This window comes from Channa argus, chromosome 10, assembly GCF_033026475.1.
Source record: "Channa argus isolate prfri chromosome 10, Channa argus male v1.0, whole genome shotgun sequence".
NCBI lineage: Eukaryota > Metazoa > Chordata > Actinopteri > Anabantiformes > Channidae > Channa > Channa argus.
The window spans coordinates 11792987-11814050 of NC_090206.1; the positions used below are offsets into that span (position 1 = coordinate 11792987).

A 21064-nucleotide genomic window follows, 5' to 3' on the forward strand; every position below is an offset into this window, starting at 1 on the left:
TTTTCTTCATATTATTTAAAATGTTTTCTAATTCAATCCCTGAAAATATTGCTCGAAAGAACACATGATTTAGGATTTAAGTGCATAGGAGCAGAGGAGTGCAGAGGAATTCTGTTTTTAGCAGGTTTTGAATATTGAATGAGTATGAGGCTGCTGAATGTGTAAAGTTTGGAAACTTGTTGCACCATCATTAGACCAGAGCTGAAGAGATTTGCTTGGTATGAAGCTAATTTGATGCAATAAATATTTGTATCTGTAGTTTCTTATTTACAAATTTAGATGCATTAAAAATCAAATTTGCACTTGTTTTTGAGTATTTGTGCAAAATCACATTTGTACACTTTTGTGCAAGTACTTTCTTGGACCAGACTGATTCTTGCAGATGATAGATTGGAATATTTCTGGGTAGTGTTACAGTTTGAGAAACTTGTGATGCTCCATTTGTGACAGCTTGTTATTCCCTCCTTGGCTCTTAATATAAATGGTAGCCCCTTATATTCTATAGAGTTTGTCAGTGCTGTGAAACTAACTCCCATCCTTTCTTCAGTGCAGCATTTGGTCTTTGGAGCTTGCAGCCTTCTGCAGTATAATGAGTGCACTGACAGAAATATTAGTGCCATGACAGCAGGAAAAATGCACAGAAGAAGAAATTCAACTTTACACAAGAAATCCCAGATGGCACAGCCCTTTTACTATCATGTATGAGATAGTGAGTTATTAAGTCTGTGGCTTGGTTGATCTGATGCAACTTGCCGTAGAATGACTGTAACAAAGTGGTTTGAATTTGAAAAATTGTTACAAAGATATACAATTAAATATATTTAGTTAAAGTGAAGAAAACATTTTCAAAAATGTGAGTGAACAGAGCAGAACAGAAAGGACATGAAAAGCGGTGTCAGTTGCTTGTTTAGATTGGCTCGACTGTCAGGTGTCCACAGCAGAGTGTTTGCTTTGTCATGCTTATAAAAAGGTCTTTTCAAGGGACTTATGTATTATAAAGTATATAATTAAAATTTGTGTATGGTAACTGTTTTCTCTAAAAAAAACCTGAAAGCCTCAAGAATCCCAGCAGTGATGAAATAGTAACATTAGCATTTCCCCACTAGAACTGAACTTTTCTGTTATGTTTTTGTAGTCTTACTGTGGGTGGAGGTGAAATAAAAAAAAATCCTGTACATTTCTGAGGTAATTGGTGGAACACATATGTTACCTATAACAGGCAATGCTGCTTTTTCAAAAATATTTGTTGTTTTAACTTCATTATACTTTTGCTTGCTTATACAACACCACAAAATCCAAAAAAAAAAAAAAAAACCACTATTGCAAAGATTAGTTTATCTTTCTTTATCCCAGCTCTAAATGTTTGCAGGATGTTCAAGGGTAGTAGATTTTATTAGCTGGTAGATAATAAGGAAAGCCACTAGTATCACATATAAGAAACCTGTTAGTGGCCACTAGTGCCCTGATGCTTCTATCCAGAGAAAAACATTTTCACTGGTCTGACTCATTACCAGTAACATCCTGAGAGTCTTGTGCATTTACTAAAGGGCTAAACAGAGGACAATTACTCCCATCAGCCACAACAATAATACCACACAGTTGTTTTAATGTGGTGGTGGGAAAGAAACAGGTAATTTTGGTCCATTGTAGCTGCAGAGCCTCAGAGCACACATGTCCACCACAACAATTACACCACCAGGTGGTATTAACAATTCTTAGTTTATTGCCCTGTTGGTGTATGAAAATGTTCTAATCTACACTTAGAACCCCATAGTGACAAAGTGAAAACACCATTGGTGGACAGATAGTTTCAGGTCTCTCCAGAGATTCAAGTCAGGGCTCTGGCTGAGCCACTCTACGACATTCACAGAGTCGTCCCTAAGCCATTCCTGTGTTGACTTGGTTGTGTAATTAGGATCATTGTTAAAAGGTGAACCTTCAGCCCAGTCTCATGTCCTGAGCACGGTGGAACAGGTTTTCATTGAAGATATCTCTGTACTTTACTCCAATTAGCTTTCCCTCAACCCTGATCAGTCTCCCAGTTGCTGCTACTAAAAATTTTTTTAAATCTCCAAGCAGGCATTCATGTGTTTTGTCCTGAGGAGAGGCTTATGCCTAAAATTCTGTTTTCACTTTGGGGCACTGAATACGGCCCCTAAGTGCCTCGACAGCTTTCAGCCCGTCCTGCAACCTTCCCATTTTTGTCTGCACACGTTGTGCAAAACATAAACCCCAGGGCTTATCTTTTCTGATTCAATTATTTTACATATAAGTGAAAATGACAACACATATATAACACAAAATCTAACCATGTCCCAATTCTTCTCTAAATCTGACACATCTGTATAAAGAGTATTTTCTGCTTATTTAGGTAAATATAAATGGATGCCACACAGACCTCATCTAGTTCATTCAGCAGAAATTAGCTGGCTGTAAGTTACACAGAAAGACATCTGCCTATTGTTAAATTTAAGACATCATTAATACAACAGACCAAGGAAAACAGATGATATTCTTTTGTTTTTAATGGATCAACTATTCAGTTGAACTGTTTCATACAGTAGCACGGTTACTCCTCTTTTCTTCAGTTCCAGTTAAGAAGAAAACACTATTTGCTCTATATCAGGGACGGTAACATTCTTCTTCTTTTTTATGGTAAGTGGAGCAAGGATTTTCATCTTGAACTTTATCTCTCATATCCTCATTTCTATTGAAACATGTTGAGTCACGCAGTATTAGATCCTCCTGCTAACTCTTTTGAATGTCACACCCTTCTCTCCTGGAGTTATGCAATTCTACACAATGAGAAAAAGAAAAGAATTATTAAAGATATAAAGTAAAAAGTTGCAGTTTGTTATGGCAAAATAACAAATGTTTAATCATATTTAGATTATTGAAATTATATAAAGAGGATTTGTCTCAGTGAGTAAAAATTTAGGGCTTTGGTTTATGTGAATGAGTGGTTATTTCTCTTACCATTATCAGCTTGTCTTCAACCATCTCTGCTGTGAAGTGATACAGAGGAAATTGTACTGAAATCTTGCCACCTTCCTTAGTGACAAGGGCCTGTAGTTCATGAAGACAAAGAGCACAGAGAGAGATGTGCAGTGAGCTTGAAACGGTCACTGAAAACGCATTAAAACAGTTTAAGTTCTTAACTCACCGTGAATTTGGAGCCTGTCATTGTTGTCATCTCACATTCCTGACCAACGATAAACTTATTTGACCAGGTCCAGTTGAGAATGCTTTGTGTCCAGGTAAAATTGTTCCCATCCTGAACCACCTCTGTTATCACTTTGTGGTCTGTCTTAGCATTAGAAAGTCCTGTGACAATTCCAAATTCAAGAAATTCAACAAACACTTAACCCAATGAAAACTCACATTTATTCAGGTGCGGTATGCATCATTTAAAAAAAAAAGTCCAAATACCCATTGCATCCAGAAACTGCTCATAATTCTCCTGACTCTCCAGCTCATATTTCCCACTGAAAGTCATGATGGTAAAAGAAGAAAAGTGAGGAAGGAGTTTGAGAAAAATGGAAAGATAGGAGTGGCCTGCTGCACATTTTCTGGAATGCTGCCAAACCTCTGTCTTCTTTTCCTCTCACACATAGTCACCATATGTCATCCCCACGCACTCATGAAAAATGTCAGTAGTATTTATCCACAGAAAGTGGTCATATTGTTTTAAGCCATGTTATTCTTATTTGGCACAAATCACAAGTAATCACATGTTTCAGTATCAGGTTATTCCAGCCCTTCTGTCAGTGTAATAGATTTGGTTTGCATGTTTGAGCATCATGTAGTAAAATACTATCCATCACATTGGGTGCTTTTGGACATGGTATTTATTAAAAAGAAAAATATTGGTGAAAATCAAATGATTGTAAAGTGCTAATGAAAAGATGAAAAAGTAAAAGGCTCTCTATCGAAATGAGGTTCAGACCTTCTCAAGAGACACATCTCTTTCAGCTTGAATGGGTGAGACAAATTGAATGCATGTCAGCTACTTTACTACTTAAATTAGGAATATTATTCACCTTTTGGCCTTCTGTCCTCCAGAAACCTTCTCAAAAAAAAAAGAAAAAAAAAAAAAGACAGGAACTGTTTATCTCTCAAAGCGCTTTACTGCAGATTTTACATTTATATCTGACGGGGATAGATAGATGAAAATATACAATTATTTGTTCCACATTTTCTAAATATTTGAAATGATTTGAAGCTTGCTAACACTGCTTTGGCCCTGCAGTAAATAAGCAGCTGGAGCCGGCAGCTGGTTAGACTTGAACAGATTGACACTTCACTTCAAATGCAAATTAAATTAAAGATTAAATTCAAAAAATGCGGTGTAACATCATAATTCAATGAACTGAAGTTGCCTTTAGACAGAGGCTGAGTTATGAAGGTACAAAAAGATATCACTTGGATAATTTTGGAACCAGTTTGAGAGAGGGCATGTGACCAACCTATCATTTAGAAATTACTGTTCATAGTGGTTTTAGAAGGAATTCAAACCACTCCACATTTTGCATACTTTTTATTGTGTTGTAGATGAGTATACACTAAAAATAACAAATAATGTAAAATCAATACTTACAAATATTTTAAAATATTTTTGCAGTGTATTAATAAAATATGAAAACTGAAAATGTTCCCCGGGATAAATTTGCCTTGGTCTGATATTACAAATGTGACATAGAAAATCTGTTTGGTTTGACAGACTTTGGCCTGTACAAAATGATAGTCGTCATTACAAATACAGTTTTTTTGCATAGACTCTAAACATCAGCAGCATCAGTCTTTGCTTCACTGATTTTAAAGGAGCCACAGATGAGTCAAAACACAATAAACCACCCTACCAACAAGATATTGGCAAACATCATCAAGCTGATATGGAGGGATCATCTTGAAATGGTCTCCAGTGTAACAACAGTGTGTGTTTGTCTGCTGAAGCGTGAGGAATCCAAACTTAGTCTTAGCGTCCTACACAAGATCCCACAGTCTAACATGGCTACAAACAAGTGACGATAGTTCTTGTTAAATAAGACATAGAGGAAAGGATTCAGAGATGAGTTAGCATATCCAAGCCACGTGGAGGCCTCCAGGACCAGGGTGCTGATGCTGTAGCCTTTCAGAGGATGGATCATGTTCAAAGAGAAGAAAGGAAGCCAACAGAACACAAAGACACCCATAATTAGACCCAGTGTCTTAACTGCTTTGCTTTCCTTCTTTAGAGAAAATCTTTCCACATGAGCCTGAACTTGTCTGGTAGAGTTCCTCCTCATGGGGCTCTGGTTCATCTGAAGCTGCTGAGTGTGGTGCTCAATTGCGTGGATCCACCTGGCTTGTTTCTGCGCTGCTATGAAGATTTTCCCATATGCAAACAACATGAAACCCATAGGGATGAAAAAAGAAATAGCTGAGGTTGCAACACCAAAGGGGACATGAAATGTGGCCGAACAGGTCTGAGCCTCCGGCTGTGTGCTGCCATTGAGCACAGCAGGAGGGGACTCTGTGTACATGCCGAGGGTGACACAAATGGAGGAGAAGACCACAGGCACAATCCAGCAGAGCAGCACCAGCATAGCCACGCGTCTGGGAGACATTCGGGCAGGGTAGTGCAGTGGGTCGCATATTGCTATGTATCGTTCCAGTGCAATGCAGCTGAGATTAAAAATGGAGGATGTACAGAGGGTGACGTCCAGTATAAAGTGAGCTCTGCAGAAGCACTCGCCGAAGTACCAGCTGTCGATGGAACGAACCAGACTGAAAGGCATCACCAGCACTGCAACCAGGAAGTCAGCCACTGCCAGGGAGACCACAAAAGCATTGGTGGGTGTCCAGAGGCTTTTGAAACGTGCCACTGCAGCCATGATGAAAAGATTTCCCATGACAGCAAAGACAGGGATAGGAATGAGCAGGCATAGGACGCAAACTTTAACAATGGTGCTATGAAATAGTGCAGAACCGCTGCTGTCAATAGCCAGGCTTTGGTTATCTGAGGTGTTAGAAAACATGATGCAGCACGAAGCAAACCATCAGCCACTCTAAATAAATCAATACAGACCATCAAGTGAACGCTTTTCCCTTCAATGCTGTCATGTCTCAGTGGTTAATCTAAAACTGTTTCTGTTCCATCACCATATGGAGCTGTATGACCTGTGATGTGTACCAGAATCTCCTTTTGTATTTGTCCATTCAGGTGTGTGTGTGTGTGTGTGTGTGTGTGTGTATGTCCAATATTTATTCATTGTCATAACAAAGCTTTCAGGAGTAAATGATTAACTGGCACACACCCGAAGTCAGTGGGTAACGAGGTAAGTGAACATGTAGATAGTTACTGTATATACAGGTAATGTCTTATGGTTTAGCAGTGGTCAAACGCCTATACAAGCAATAAATCCTAGTGTTTATCCTATATCCTATCCTATATGTTTACTGCTTACAAATAAGACACGTTGCATTTATCCATCACTTTATGATCATAATATTTCTAATTATACATAACGGTGCAAGCTCTTTTCATATGGAGAAAGCAAAGTAACAGAGATTTGCCTCCAAATTAATTTTGAGCAATAATCAAATTTTATTCAATCCCCTTTGAAATAATCATCTTTTGATTATCAAAGGTACAAACAACATAATATCGGATGATTGTGTGCACAGCAGATAAACCAGGTTTATACTTTATTTCCACAACACACTATAAAGACATCAAGTGACTGCAACAAAAGGTGATCATTTGTCTTGTTACACTTTTTTATGAATTGGATACATTTTTTCGACATGGCAGCCATGGAGTTCTGTTCTGAAAATAATTGTGTTCCTTTTCCTTCAAATTCAATTTTAGTTTAGACAAGATGCATGCACGGTTGAAGAAACCATCTTGTCTACATCAACCACAGGTACACTAACATAGTACCAAGTACCTGTGATACAGCAGCATAGTCATAGTTCAGATATCATCACCTCACATTGACTACTCAAGACAACAACAATCCACTGACTAATTATTGATCATGAGCCCACATACAGTGAATGCAGCAAGTCTGTGAAATCCTACAACCAGGCTTGTTAGGTAACTTTAATCCCTGTAAAGAATGGACAAGTCACAGTTCAGCAGACCTCAGGACTCACACCTTTTTCTCAGGCACGATGCTCTCTTTGTTCACCATCTTGTCTTTATTCTTTCCAAAGGAGAAGGAAAAAACACTACCAGTAGTCTCAGATGTTTTCCCGCTTCTTATCTCTCCTCTCAGAGCTTGCTGCTGAAAGTCTGTGTTGCTGCCAGGCAATAAGTTGGGCGTGGAAGGAGTTGGGGTGGTGCCCCCCCAGATATATAATGTTTCCCCCTCTGGGCAGGGTTGGAGACCTTTGCTCAGGTAGCTGGGGCTTGGGCTGGCTGACGAGGGCAGAGTACGCTGGCTGCCATTCAAGAAACTGGAGTTGTGGTCTGCAGAGCCTTTGCGGGAGTTTCCCGAGGAGCTGAAGTTAGAGGAGCGGTAATTGTACGCCCTCCAACCGGGACGTTTCCTCTGCTGACACTGGCATCTAAGGATGCGAATGAACGCCAGCTTGAACTCACGGTTGTAGCAGGGGTAGATGATGGGGTTCAGGCAGCTGTTGAAGTAGCCCAGCCAGAAGATCACTTTGAAAAGCAGTTCAGGTGGGCGCAGTTTCACATTAAAAGACCCTGGAGAAAGCAGGAAGGGAGAAAATTTAAATATGTGGCTTTGTATATAAACCTTAAACTATCCCATTAAAGAATAACTTCAACATTTTGAGAAATATGCTTGTCTAGAGTTAAAGAAAGTGATCAATACAACTGTACTGTCTGAATGTTTAGTGTAGACTCAACACTGTGAGTGTAGGTCAGCACAAAGACTGCTTCCAGTCTTTGTGCAGGTGGGAACTGCTTGCCTGCCTTTGTCCAAAGTTCAAAACCACACTTACCAGCAGCTTTGAAGTTCAATTAAGAAAATTCTTGTTTCTTACATTTGTAGACGAATGAAAATAAAGGACAGTTTGCTATTTAAGGTGTTATCAAGTGTTGCAAGTATTTCTTGGGCTTTAGGTACACTGCTATCTCTTTTAGTGCAACGATAATTACTCCAAACTAAATGCAAATGCAATTGTCAACCTTTTTCTTTAGACATCACTAACCTGCAGTCGGTCCAGTAAATACAACAAATGAATTTTTAACACATTATTCTATTTTAAATTCTATGTGAGATTCCAAATACAGTCAAATGTTAAAGGGAAGTGGGCTGGATTTTAGAGAGATATAATGATGGTGATCACTTATTTGAGAGAATGAGTTTACAAAGTACGTTTCATACTGAACCTGAATGAATGGTTAATGATGGCAGAATCAGGTTGGTTCAGTTCTTTATGGTTTATGATGATTTGTTTTGCCTTTGGATTTGCTGATTATGTTTTGTCTGCAGGTTATATTTTACCCAGGAGGTGGCAGCATTGATAAAGAGTAGGAGTGACAGTCAGAATGAGTGCCCACAGGATGTTAAGCAACAGAATAAAACTTCAGAGAGGGGATGGTCGGCTCCAGGGGGGCCTGGTGGCTCAGTGGTAGAGCATTGGGTTGGGATGCAGAAGGCAGCAGGCTTGAATCCCACCCCACCAGGTGTGGCCCCGCCCAGCCATCAAGGGCCACCTTGGTGCTGGTCCTGAGCACGGATAAAATGGAAGGGTAACGACAGGAAGGGCATCCAGCGTAAAAACTCATTCCAAATCAACGTACGGAATACATTCCACTGGGGCGACCCCTGAAGGGACAAGCCGAAAGCCGTTGATTGGGGGGATGATCCGCTCCACATGGTGTTTGTCCTTAATAAAAGACCTTCATAAACAAAGTGCTTCCTTTTAAAAACCAACTTCGCTGCCACAGTTTGTGTGAAGCACTTTTATAAGAATACAGAGAGAGTGGCATAGCCCTGAGAAAAGGGCATGCATTTTAATAGAAAAGAGAGGTTACCTAACACAACAAGCTTGGTGGAACTGCAGGTAGTGTTAAAGGGGTGGTGTTGGTTTAAAACATATATATCCAGGTATACAGGTCATGTTTTGTGTTTGTCTGTGTGTGTATTTGTGGAGGAGAATGTGTTTCCAATTCATAAATATTGACAATTGAAACGGTGGAAACAAGACTATAAAGGATTTTGGGCAGATTTGTCATGTGGGCTAAAAAGCGAGTTTAACTTGTTTTAAGTTGCGATGCGGTGCTGATAGTGATGCATTTTGTCCAACTGTGGCCATGCTTAACTAGAGAAAGCCTATGTTAAAGGCTAATGAGGTGAGAGGGGGATAAAAACAGGGAGGTAATAAGCACTGCAAGTGCGGGATTAATTTGAAAGAAATGAAAACTGTGAGTGTTTGTGTAGGCAGATGTGAGCAAAACTGTTTTTCTAATGCCAATTCTAAATGAGAATGCATTATAATCTGAGGCTTTCAAGCATGAAATTACCTCTGGTAAGATATTGCAGCCATACACATACACCTCAGCTTGCTTCTTTATGAATACCACATCAACTGCTTTAAAGATTGTTTTAGGCATAACAAGGTAACTTATATAAAACACAGCCTAGGGGTTAATGTAATATGGAATGCAAATAATGATCACTGCTTCAAGGAAATTGTGTCCAATAAGAGTTGACTGTTTCAGCTTGATGCAAAAAAACAAATCAAAACAAAAAACCCAAACCAAAAACCAAAATATACGAGTGGTTAAACAGCTCATTAGTCTTGTGGAGGATGAGTGTAGGGGCTTTGTTGGCAAGTCTCTTTTGTCTTTGTGTGCTACAAGGGTAAAACAAGAAACCTTAATGAAGATACCATTTAGCACGGCACAGGCTAAGACATTAACACGGTCAAGGAACAGGAAGCATCAGGGGAAACAAAGGAATACACACTGCACTAAACAACACATTAAATTTACATGGTGAGAATCCGACTGGATATTTTGTTCAATGTACTGCAATGAGTAAACAAAGGAACTAAACAATCTGATTACAAGTTGCAAATAAAAGAAAATAAATAATACAAGAATTAGAAATCTATTGTCAACAGCCAAATGAAGTACAACTGAGCAAAAATATTTAAAAGATTCAAGCTTTGATAAAATTTAGATCCCATGGGAAAACTTCGGATCCATACTTCATCACAGAAGCATCTGTAAAGTCAAATGTCAACTGCACAGAAGAGGGCGCTAATGCAACTAACTTTGGATGCCAATGCGCCTAAAACTTAAAGAAGAAGTTATACAAAGCTGGAGGCTAAAGTAGAAATAATGTTTGGCCATGTAGTCAGAGAAGGCCGGAGAGTTGGGGGAAAGTGTGTGACTGGGGCAAGACAGGTAAGTGCTGAGCTGCTTGGGTGGACTCAAGATGTTTTTCACTTTAGTGTGTCACAATGGAAAAAATCCCACTTGGTTTTTCTCGAGGTACCCAGTAGATGCTAACTTCCAGGTTGGCCTACAAAAACGTCATCCCCACAGGACACTCTAACTATTACTAGCAGTAGAATAATGATGGAATGATTGTGTGCGCAGTGGCATTTAGATGAAGGTGTCAAGGAGAGCAGCTTAGTCTAAGCACATTAGAGGGTTGAGTCAAGCCCGAGGGGACCCATTGGTAGCCACTGGGTTTGGATTGGGTTTGGACAGAAATAGGAAATCATGTTCACGTTGGGTTAGGTTTTGCAGATTAGGATAAATAGGCATAGTTGTAAATATTGAATATAACTTTAAAACAACATAATTTTACATTATTAATTTTAATTTATTTAAATTATTTAAAACTTTTTATTCAAATATATTATTAAATACTAACATAATGAGCCTATAATGTCCATGTTTCTGCTGCATCGGGCTCGGCTCTGGTTTGAACATGAAATGCAGTGTGGTTGTTGGGCTGTAGTACGGTTCAGGACACCCTCAAGATTGGGTCAGGTTCAGACAGATAACTGCAACTCAATCCATGTGCTGAAGCAGAAACCGCTATACATCAAGTGTCATGCAAATATACAAACAACATAAGATATCATATTAGAGACAATTGCTGTCTTTTTTGTGCTTTTTTTTCATAGCTTTCTCTGTTTTTGTGGAAAATTTGTTCCACAGTGACTGCTAAATCACAGAAAGACAGGCTGACCGTGTGTGTGTGTGTGTGTGTGTGTGTGTGTGTGTGTGTGTGTGTGTGTGTGTGTGTGTGTGTGTGTGTGTGTGTGTGTGTGTGTGTGTGTGTGTGTGTGTGTGTGTATGATCTGGTTGCCAGACTGTGAGATGAAACTAGAGCATGCTGTCTGAATGTGTCTTGGCCTTCTGTATTGCAGATGAATGGGTCTCTGCTTAGTGGCTGGTATTTTCACATGCTATTTTGGCTTCTGGACAGCCTCTTAAACATGATTACATAACCGTGTGAGTTATGTGTGTGACTGGGATACAGAGTAGGGAGGAATTAAACTTGGTCTGTCTCTTGGTCCATCACCATTAGTCTGCTTGTCTCTCGTGATAGTATGATGATGACTATGAACATCATAAATAGCTACTAATCTCACATCATGGTGGCATTTTCAAATAGAGAATACTTTTTAAAAACCATTTTTGAAAACTGGCCATAATTATATCAAAATCAAAATAATTGCTGGTTCATTGACTTAATCGATCATTTTAGCTCAGATATTAAGTTAGTAAATTATCTTTTTCTTCAAGTAAGTAATATTTGTCACACGAAGATGGTCTTTCCTGCTGAGGAAAGCTTGTATAGAGCATAAGTCAGTGGCTCTCTCACTGAAATCCCCTGAATTTGCCAGGAATTGTAGGGCTTTAGAAAAAAAGTATGATTAGTGTCAAGTTGCAATTCCTTCATAGCATCTCAAAGGTGGCACTTCAAGGTTTAAAAGAGTTGTGTCCCATACAGAGACAAGATGGGACATTGCCCCTATGTTGCTGTGCTGAATTTCTAGACAAGAACAAGATAAAAGTGTAGGAAACTCAGAAATAAATCTGAGTGACAACAGATTTTCCTGTAGCCAGATATAGTATACATGTTTGTGTTCTTAACTTCTGTGTGAACACGGTCCATTTTTGTCCCTTCAGCAGTGTTTATGTTGAAAGGCTATATGCAGAGACATGAGAGGCTTGGCTGTCAGACAGTGGCATAGATAACAGTGGGAGGGTTGTTGTTGGTGGTCTTGTCCCTTCTGCTAGTTGAAATGTTTGCACCTCCTTCCTGAGCACAGGAACCAGGCACACGTCTCGCTATGAAACACAGGAACAACTTAACAAAACGAAGCATCCTGTTATTCTCACTAATTGGAAGAAGCATTACCTATTCTGTGCCACGTAGAGCGCACCCAAACAGTCACAAACACGCACACACACACAAACTCCCACACCTCACACATCCTGTGTCATAACACCCATAAATATGATTAATATGTCTTGATTTGAAAGGACAGAAGTATTATTACCCTTGCAGATTGCTTTCAATTGAAACCAAAGCATAACGCTATTTTGGGAAAATTGAGCTGACATCCCAGGGACCCTCGGTTTCACCCCCGCTGCCCTGTGGCCCTTCAGCTCAGTTGTGCTACTTTCTTTCTTCCCCATCGCTTTGACATTTAGCACTCTCATTATTTTTCCTCTTCAAAAATCATTTCAATTACCCCCGGAGCACAGGCCTGACCAGCTTAATGTAACAACAATCTTCCCACTTACACATTGGGGTGGCTGTGGCACTGGAGGTAGAGCGGTTGTCCATTAATCCCGCTGTTAGTTCGATGCCTGGTTCCTCTAGGTGTCTTGCTCAAGTGTCCTTGAGCAAAACGCTAAACCCCAACTTAGTTGCTCCAGGTGATTGTAAGCCAGCTACATAGCATCCCTATGAGTGTGTGAGTGTGTGTTATGGGGGTGTGAAGCAGTGTAAAGCGCTTAGAGTACCAATAGGTAGAAAAGCACTATACAAGTGCAGACCATTTACCATTACACACAAGTGTGTGAGATGTGTGCGTCTGCATGCACACATAAAAAAATGATTAACAGCTCAAGGTGTTTGCACCAGTTGCTAAAATGCAAACCCTTCACAGGACAGTAGTGTCTGGGTTTTAAAGAGCTACTCAAAATTGTATGCAATTGTATGCAAAAAAGTCCTATGTCCCTGCCATGGCTAAATGATTTTGCTTTGGCTGAGTGTGGAATGAACAAAAGAACAAAAGAAAACCTTTGTACTGTAATTTAATATTTATATTGATATGTATGTTTGTTTATCCTGGTTTTCTTTTGTTTTTCTGTATTTTCCTTAGCTTACATCACGATAAACTGATTTATTTTTGCAGTTTGGCTCTTTGTAAGACATAAGTAAATTATATAATTGAAAATAAACTTCTGTGTGCCTGGTCAATGATTAGCTACTCATTATGAGTATAGGAAATCATTTACATTATTTCTACTTGTAATATGTGATTTTTATAATGTGACATACATTCATATTAAAACATCACACATTTTCTGGAAAGCTAAGAGTAACTGTTCCGGTAAATATCTTTTTCAATCAAGTAAATAGTAGAATATGAATATTTTTTAAATATCCAACCATTATCTGTAAGTGCTTGTCCTGTTTATGGTCACACCTATTACAACTATCATAGGGGCAGGTACACCATGGACAGGTCGTCAGCCTATCTCAGGGTCAACACGGAGGCACACACACAAACAGAAAAACCATTAAAACACACAATCACACCTAGGGGCAATTTTTAGAGTCACAAATTCATCTAACATGCAGTTAATCCAGTGTACCTGGAAGAAAACAATGCAAGCTCGGGGAGAACATGCAAACTCCACTAAGAAAAGGCAGCAGTCGGCCGCAAACCTGTAACCTTCTAGCTGTGAGGCGACAATTCTTTAAATATATAAATAAATAGCAGTAGTTTGTTTTATTTTAGTTATACAATGATGATTATTTTGTTCTCCGATTTGGTCAGTTCCCCTTGCGCTGATAGTTCTACAGCAGCTACCAAACACCTTCTCACTGTGGCCAATCAGGTTTTGGCCAGAGAGGGGGCCAGGGCCACCTAAGGCCACCTCTCTGGCCAAAGTCTGATTGGTCCCGCGACTGACACACACTCAAACAAAACACATGCACCGGCTCACGCACAATGCCAAAAAGAAACCCTGCATATGCTACATATCAGCAACAGACTGCAGAGGAAGAATAATGGTAATAACAAGTTTGAGACAGGAAATCCCACACTGTGGGTGGAGGCTAATGAATACTCAGGGAGAAACATGAGGAGAGTGCCACTGCCTTATCAGAGTTTAGTTTAGACATAATTCACACCAAGCAGAGGCACAAATTTACTTTTAAACACCCCTCCCACAAATAGAGGAGCTTCTAATGTGGCAAGATAACAGTTTCAGTGCAGCTTAGACGGAGTGGATGCACACTGTAGTAGTTGCAATTTTTAAATCAGAACTTTGCAAAATTCCATTTTGGTATATCCTACGGTATCTCGCTAAAAATGCCCTGAGTCAAAATAATCTGTGTGTGTGTGTGTGTGTTTGAGAGAGAGTGAGTGAGTGAGTGAAAGGATGTGATGAGCTACAGTAAACACATATTCCCATATGACCACAGGAAATAACACACACAGGCACACGTTGAGACACAAGCACACGCTCACAAACATAATCTGTCTACAACCACAGTCAGGAGAGCCACAATGGATCCCCTGGCAATCAGGAAAACAATCATCCAAAATAGAGCTGCCATGCTTTCGGTTCAGCGACCTCTTTGTCCAAACTCCATCACTAAATAAATATGCGATGTTTTCTTAACCTTTTTTTCCAAAACACAGCTCAAGGTATGAACATTTCACCATTAACTATGCTGTTAAATTTCCTATGCAGTTTTGTAAACAGCCCTGTTAGTAGGGTGTTGAATGCTTGCCAGCCTCAGCTGCATGAGAGACAGTCCCAGGAGGCACCATGGGCTTCTGAATTAACCAGAGACCCAAGCAGAGGGAGGCCACCTACTTTTCACTTGGCACACACAAGGACTGTATTTGTTGCATCTAGATTAACTGTTGCTCAGGGGATAATACAAAGATAACACTAAAGATGTTTGGATTAGCTTGTGAAGAATTCCTCCACATATTATCCTAAACCATGTTTATTTGTTTCTTGCTTAAAACAGAGACTATAAACTCATTATTGCTTTGGCTTTACAGAGTTACATGAAACCCAAAAGGTGCTAATACAGAATATGGGTGATGTTATATTTTGTCACTGGTCCAGCATAAACTGACTGGTGACAATTCAAGCAAATGCCCAGAAGGGTTCCCCAGTGCCAACAATAGGTATGATTTACAAGGCCTGCAGCAGCAGTTAAACTGTCTCAGTTTAACTTCCTACAGAGATTTAGGTGACTTTTGATATCCTGTGTGTATGTTTCATTAACTAATTGAATACAGTGGCGTTTTAAAATTGGAGTGTATTTTGAAAAAAATAAAATAAGTGGATGTTAAATTTTCCCCATTAATGACAGCAGGCTTTAACAGCAGGAAGTGACTTGTTGAACCTACCTATGGGTAAGGCCAGAAAGAAAGGCAGCCAACATAGTGTAAACATGCCCACCACAACTCCCAAAGTTTTAGCTGCTTTCTTCTCTCGGGAAAATTTCAGAAGCTTCACTGTGAGAGAGCTTCTCGATTGGTGTGCGCGGCCCTTGGCGGTGCTTGAACTGCCGGGCTCATCGTGCACCTGCGATCCCTTGTGGATTCTGAGGGTCAGCTCGCTGGAGTTCATCCTCTCGTGCATCACACCTGCCTCCAGGTTCTTTGTGGTCCGCTTGGCGACTATATACACGCGGCAGTACATGACCAGAATAACGACCAGAGGGATGTAGAAGGAGCCGAGGGAGGAGAAGAGCGCGTAAAATGGCTCCTCGGTGATGAGACACACGGTATCGTCCGGCGACGGCGGCTGCTTCCAACCGAGCAACGGTCCAATGGAGATGACCACCGCCAGCACCCACACTCCGAGCATGGCCAGCAGAGCCCTTTTCTCAGTCACAATGCCCGGGTACTGCAGCGGGTGGCTCACTCCGATATAGCGGTCGATGGATATTACGCACAAGCTCATGATGGACGCGGTGCAGCAGAGCACATCCACTGCCGCCCAGATGTCACAGAAGATCCTGCCGAACACCCAGTAGTCTAGGATCTCCAGTGTGGCGGACACCGGCAGCACGGTGGTGCCCAGCAGCAGGTCGGCGATGGCCAAGTTAATGATGAAGTAGTTCGTCGGGGTGCGCAGATGCCTGTTGCACACCACCGAGAGGATGACGAGGATGTTGCCGGCGATGGCGAACACGATGAAAGCCCCAAGCACCAAGCCGAGCGGGATGGCACGGGTGAGGTCCACCTCGCTGTGCTGCGTGTGATTTCCCTTGGTGCTGTTGGTAGAGTTGACCCGAAAGTATGCGCCCGGAGTCCCGTCGAGTTCCGAGGAACCGTTTTTCCACAAGTTTGTGACATTGTCAGTGCTCATACTCATTTTGACTAAAGAGGTCCTCCATAGCAGGCGTCAGATAATTTATTAAATAAAACTAAACTACGAACTTAATGGCCCAGGTCTGCATTATTCAAATGCCTGTTTGCATTTTTGTTTGCAGATCAGTGCTGAGAGGTTGGACTGTGCAGCCGTACAGTCGCCATTCAGTCGTTTCCCCTCCACTCTCCTGCGGGCTCAGTGGAGGAGTGGGGCAGCTGTCATCTGCCTCCTCTCCACTACACACAGCTCTGCCATATACTGACCAAACATACCTAAACTCGAGTCTGAGGAGCGCATACGACGCATCATTACGCGCAGAGCAGTGACTCCACAGAAAACGCATAATGGTTTTGCGCAACTTTGTGTTCTGCACAGGAGAACTGCGCTTTTTGGAGGGGAAGAGGTGCCTCTCTGATGTCTTTGTAGTTGTTTTTTCTCCTTGTGGGAGGTTGCTTAATGGAACAATTAGATATGACTTTTTTGCCACACTAATCCCCACTTTGTTTTTTGAGGTCCCTAAATGTTTACTTATGCAGTTCTAAATACATTAATAAATACAAATAACATGTTAAGCCTAAAGTATGCTTGGCAAATTATGTTCCTTCATTAATAACCTTGGAATAAAATAAACTCAGTTTCCATGTATGTGTGGCCCTTTAATATTTTCAGGGAAACAACTTGAAAAGTTAAGCCTTAAAGGTCAAATGGTTTAAATTCAAAAATCCCAATCCCCCTCCTATAACAGGTATTTCTCATGAAATAAATTCCTATTTTGGTAAAATGCCGACTAATCTCAAACTAATCTCATTTTGGATGTGAGCTCAGTTAGTGAGGAGCGACTGACTTAATGGGCTGAGTTCAGCTGCATTCCTAAAACTGAGTTTTTTCCTGTTTAAGTGCTTTTTGACAACTCGTGAAGCAACACTGGTCAAGGACAGATACTAGTGAAAGTTTCTTCTGAAAACCTGTCAAAGAATTACCACCTTACGATTCAATAGAAAAAAATGTGAGATTTACAACCAGTCAAGACTTATTCATCACCCTTACTTGTCATAAACATAAAATAGTATTAATCTGTGTTCACTCTCCTGTTTATTTTAGCATGTTTATTCTGAATATCAATTTTTAAAATATTTTTCATTTATATCTGTTTCACATTCACTGACTTGCCCTGATTCACTAACACGCAATGCAGAAGCACATTCTAAAAATAATGTAAAAACTAGATGTGCTGTTCTATTAGATGCACTTGATGCTCCTAAGTAAAAGTTACATTATCATAACACAGGTTTTTCAAAGCTAAATTGTAAAGTCACAGCCTCTTTTGCATATTCGGAAGACTTAATGCTGCAGCATCAGTCACCATAGAAACTCAAAGAAAAAGCAAGTACGGAGGAGAACATTAAAGTATTTAATGGACGATTTAAAAGACTGAAATGGATTAGCTGAAAAACAGCCAGACACATTTATTGTGTGTTAACAGAAATAAAAATAAAGGTCATAATTGTGAATTTATGACTTCATATTGGAACAATAATTACAGCAATCCAATGAGAACTCATAAACCTTCCACAAAAACCTCCTGTGATGTGCATATTACACTTTACATTTTTGTGAACCTGTTGTATTTAAGCAACCTTGGTCTCACCACAGTGATTTGAAAAACCAACAGAAATTACTAAATGTAGGATTTATACAAGGACATTTAAGGTTCTCCGAGTTCAGTAAGACTCCCAGGAGTAAATCACACATGCTTAAATGTTTACAGTGTGAAGCAACATTGCTTAGTGAGGGTTAGGCACGCTGTCTCTCAATCCTTCAAAAGGAACCAGGTATTTTGAACATCATTCTTAAAAGATTAATTGCCTGGAATTATATCGATTCATATCTACAGCTGGACTTCAGTGCTGAATTTCACTGACCATTTCACTTGATTGAATGCACTGCTCTTTTAAATAACACAAAAAGCTTCTGCTGCTCAGTGGGCTGCAAGTAAAAGAACCATTTCATATCTTTTGCTGGAAATTTGACTTGAACAGGAGCATCCTTCTTTCTGTGCACCTCAGGGATGAGGAGCTGCTTTCAGCTCAAGAGCATAATCTTTTTTGTCTTGGCAGGTGAAACAATATAAATCTTGAATTACATAAGACATGCAGCAATTTGATATAGTTTTAAAGACATGGCTCCTGGTTTTGCACTGTAATTTGTCATTATTTAGATCCATTTAACATTAATCATTTTAGATTAATAGTTAAGATGCAGATAGACATGTCCACATTTTAGAATTTGTTCATCCTTTGTGCATTTCTGTTTCGGCATGTGATATTTTAAGGATGGTTTTCAAACCATTCATTTTACTTTTGGCCAAAGTCCAGACCTTCTGCATGAAGCTGTTTGGGGTCATCATGTGTGTTAAATGTTTTTCCTGCTGTGAAGAATTAAGAGGTGAGAGTCTTACTTTGACCTTGTTCTCCTGTTCAAGACCTAGCCTCAAACTTATGGCAATGCTGCGCTCACTGACACCATATGTTCAGCATTATTCGGTTCAGCAGGAGAAACAAATCCTTTACTCATTACACAGAACACTGAGTACTGATTTAGCAGCAGTGCGATCTGTGATAAATGGGATAAATGGTGAAAACAAAGTGTTTTGACAGTGCTCTCTAACAGGTTTGCAGCTTGTCAGATTAGAAGCAGATAATGAACCTAGATTTTTAAATTATACAAATGTACCAATACAGTACATCAATGTAAAAACAGTCAAATGCAGGTAAAAATCCATATGCTTTGTTTGTCCAGAAACTTGTTATCTTCGTTCAAAATCCACCATAAGTTAAAGCCCATTAGTAGTAGTGGTTATATTCTTAACGGTTATTACAAATTCACTGGTGCATTTTTCTGCTGTAGCTTCTCATATGTTTGCTGTTTTGTAAACAAGCGGATCATTGTTCGCATGTTGATTTGGCAGTTTTTACACCTGACGCCCTTCCTGACACAACCCTCCCCAATTTCTACCTGGCTTGGACCGGCATGTTAAGCCTAATGGGCTGTTGGGGGTTCAGTGTCTAGTAACTGCAGCTGTCAGACAAGTGTAATATATTATCTATCTCTAGAAATATAGGACTAGGACTATAAAACATACAATTGAATTCCTTAAGTAAAGTACTTTTAATTTAACACATAAATGTGGCATTCTATTGTAGTTTTAGTCAAGGATAAGCAGAGCATGACTGAGCTGGGTGCTCTAGAGTTTTTCTAGTGTCAAGCTACAAAGGCTGCACATTATAGCTTTAGTACTTGAATAAATACAGTTTTTTCATCACTGTGACTAACTCACATGACGTATAGCAAACTTTAAAATTGAAATACTCACCTCTTATACCAACTGCGGTGACTCTGACAACCAATGTGTCACCCATGAGGCAAATATGCAATTTATAACACAGGGTTCTCATTTTCTTTGGGCAAACTTTTATAGAGGTGTTGATGTTTTCATCCCATCAATAAACGGATAGATGCCAGGTGGTAGTGAAACCCACACATGGCCCTAATCTATAGCAGCCAACCTGGATGAGTGGGCTCCTGCTGCCTGGTCGTGCAGTCTCTCCCACTCCTTATATGGATGATGTTGTGTAATATGCCGAGACCCAGAAAATCAGAAAATACTTTGTGTTGTATAACTGTGTTGGTTGTTTTTTTTGTGTGTGTGTGGGGGGGGGGGTTAGAGATATGATTTTTAAACGACCACAAATAGATTCAAGCAGCCAAGATACAAAGATAAAGAAGTTATTTACCTATTACCCATTTGTCACTGTTCATACATTCAGGCACTTGTCCTGTAGAGAATAACTGGAAACTGCATCATGCTGTGTCACAAAGGGTTTGGGGCTCACACATTCTGTATCCATCACTCAGACAAAGTTTTATTTCAGCACGTTTAGAGTAATGCCTGTAAAAATAATGGAACTGCAATTATGTGCAAGAACAAATCTCTCAAAAGATAATAATAGCTTTTATTTCAGTAATTGTAATGACCCTTTAACAATTCCAAGTGAAACAGTGAGAAACATATTATTAGAACTGTTTTGTAACATAACCTACATTTTATTTTGCTTCATAAGATAATAGTATAAGAGACCCAAAGACACAAGACTCAGGAAATTTGAGTAAGAAAGCCGTCTCGCTCTGGAGGGTGTGAGATCTACATATTATATACTATAGCGAGTAGACAGAGCATGAGAAAGAAAAGAAAAAAAACGCAACAAGAACTAAGCAGTCATAGAGGTTTAGAGCTCCTACATGAAATCAATAGCACACACAATCAATCAGTATTACATACTGACCAAGCCAATGATCATCTATCAGATCATGATGGTGGAGAGACGGTCTTATTTCTGTGTCATCCTTGTTCAAGTTTCTTAACTATTCTATTGGCTGCTCGCGTACCTGGGCAGGCAAGACAGGGAGCTGTATTTGAAGCATGTTCACACTAGCACATGT

The 21064-nt window shown here is 39.9% G+C and overlaps 3 protein-coding genes across 3 annotated transcripts; all 3 read right to left on the reverse strand.

Annotated features, from left to right (window-relative positions):
* Positions 1-2501: 2501 nt before the first annotated feature.
* On the reverse strand, positions 2502-3572 carry LOC137134584 (gastrotropin-like). The gene is made up of 4 exons (XM_067519518.1): positions 3430-3572; positions 3164-3324; positions 2977-3066; positions 2502-2795 (listed from the first exon to the last, which is right to left on the reverse strand). The coding sequence occupies exons 1-4, from the start codon at positions 3494-3496 to the stop codon at positions 2736-2738; spliced, it is 378 nt and encodes a 125-aa protein (XP_067375619.1). The 5' UTR covers positions 3497-3572; the 3' UTR covers positions 2502-2735.
* Positions 3573-4548: 976 nt separating this feature from the next.
* LOC137134450 (5-hydroxytryptamine receptor 4-like) lies at positions 4549-6381 on the reverse strand. Its single transcript, XM_067519314.1, has one exon. It carries the CDS (start codon positions 6015-6017, stop codon positions 4902-4904), a length of 1116 nt encoding a protein of 371 aa, XP_067375415.1. The 5' UTR covers positions 6018-6381; the 3' UTR covers positions 4549-4901.
* Positions 6382-6648: 267 nt separating this feature from the next.
* LOC137134449 (alpha-1A adrenergic receptor-like) lies at positions 6649-16752 on the reverse strand. Its single transcript, XM_067519313.1, has 2 exons — positions 15595-16752; positions 6649-7693 (listed from the first exon to the last, which is right to left on the reverse strand). Exons 1-2 carry the CDS (start codon positions 16565-16567, stop codon positions 7134-7136), a joined length of 1533 nt encoding a protein of 510 aa, XP_067375414.1. The 5' UTR covers positions 16568-16752; the 3' UTR covers positions 6649-7133.
* Positions 16753-21064: the final 4312 nt, after the last annotated feature.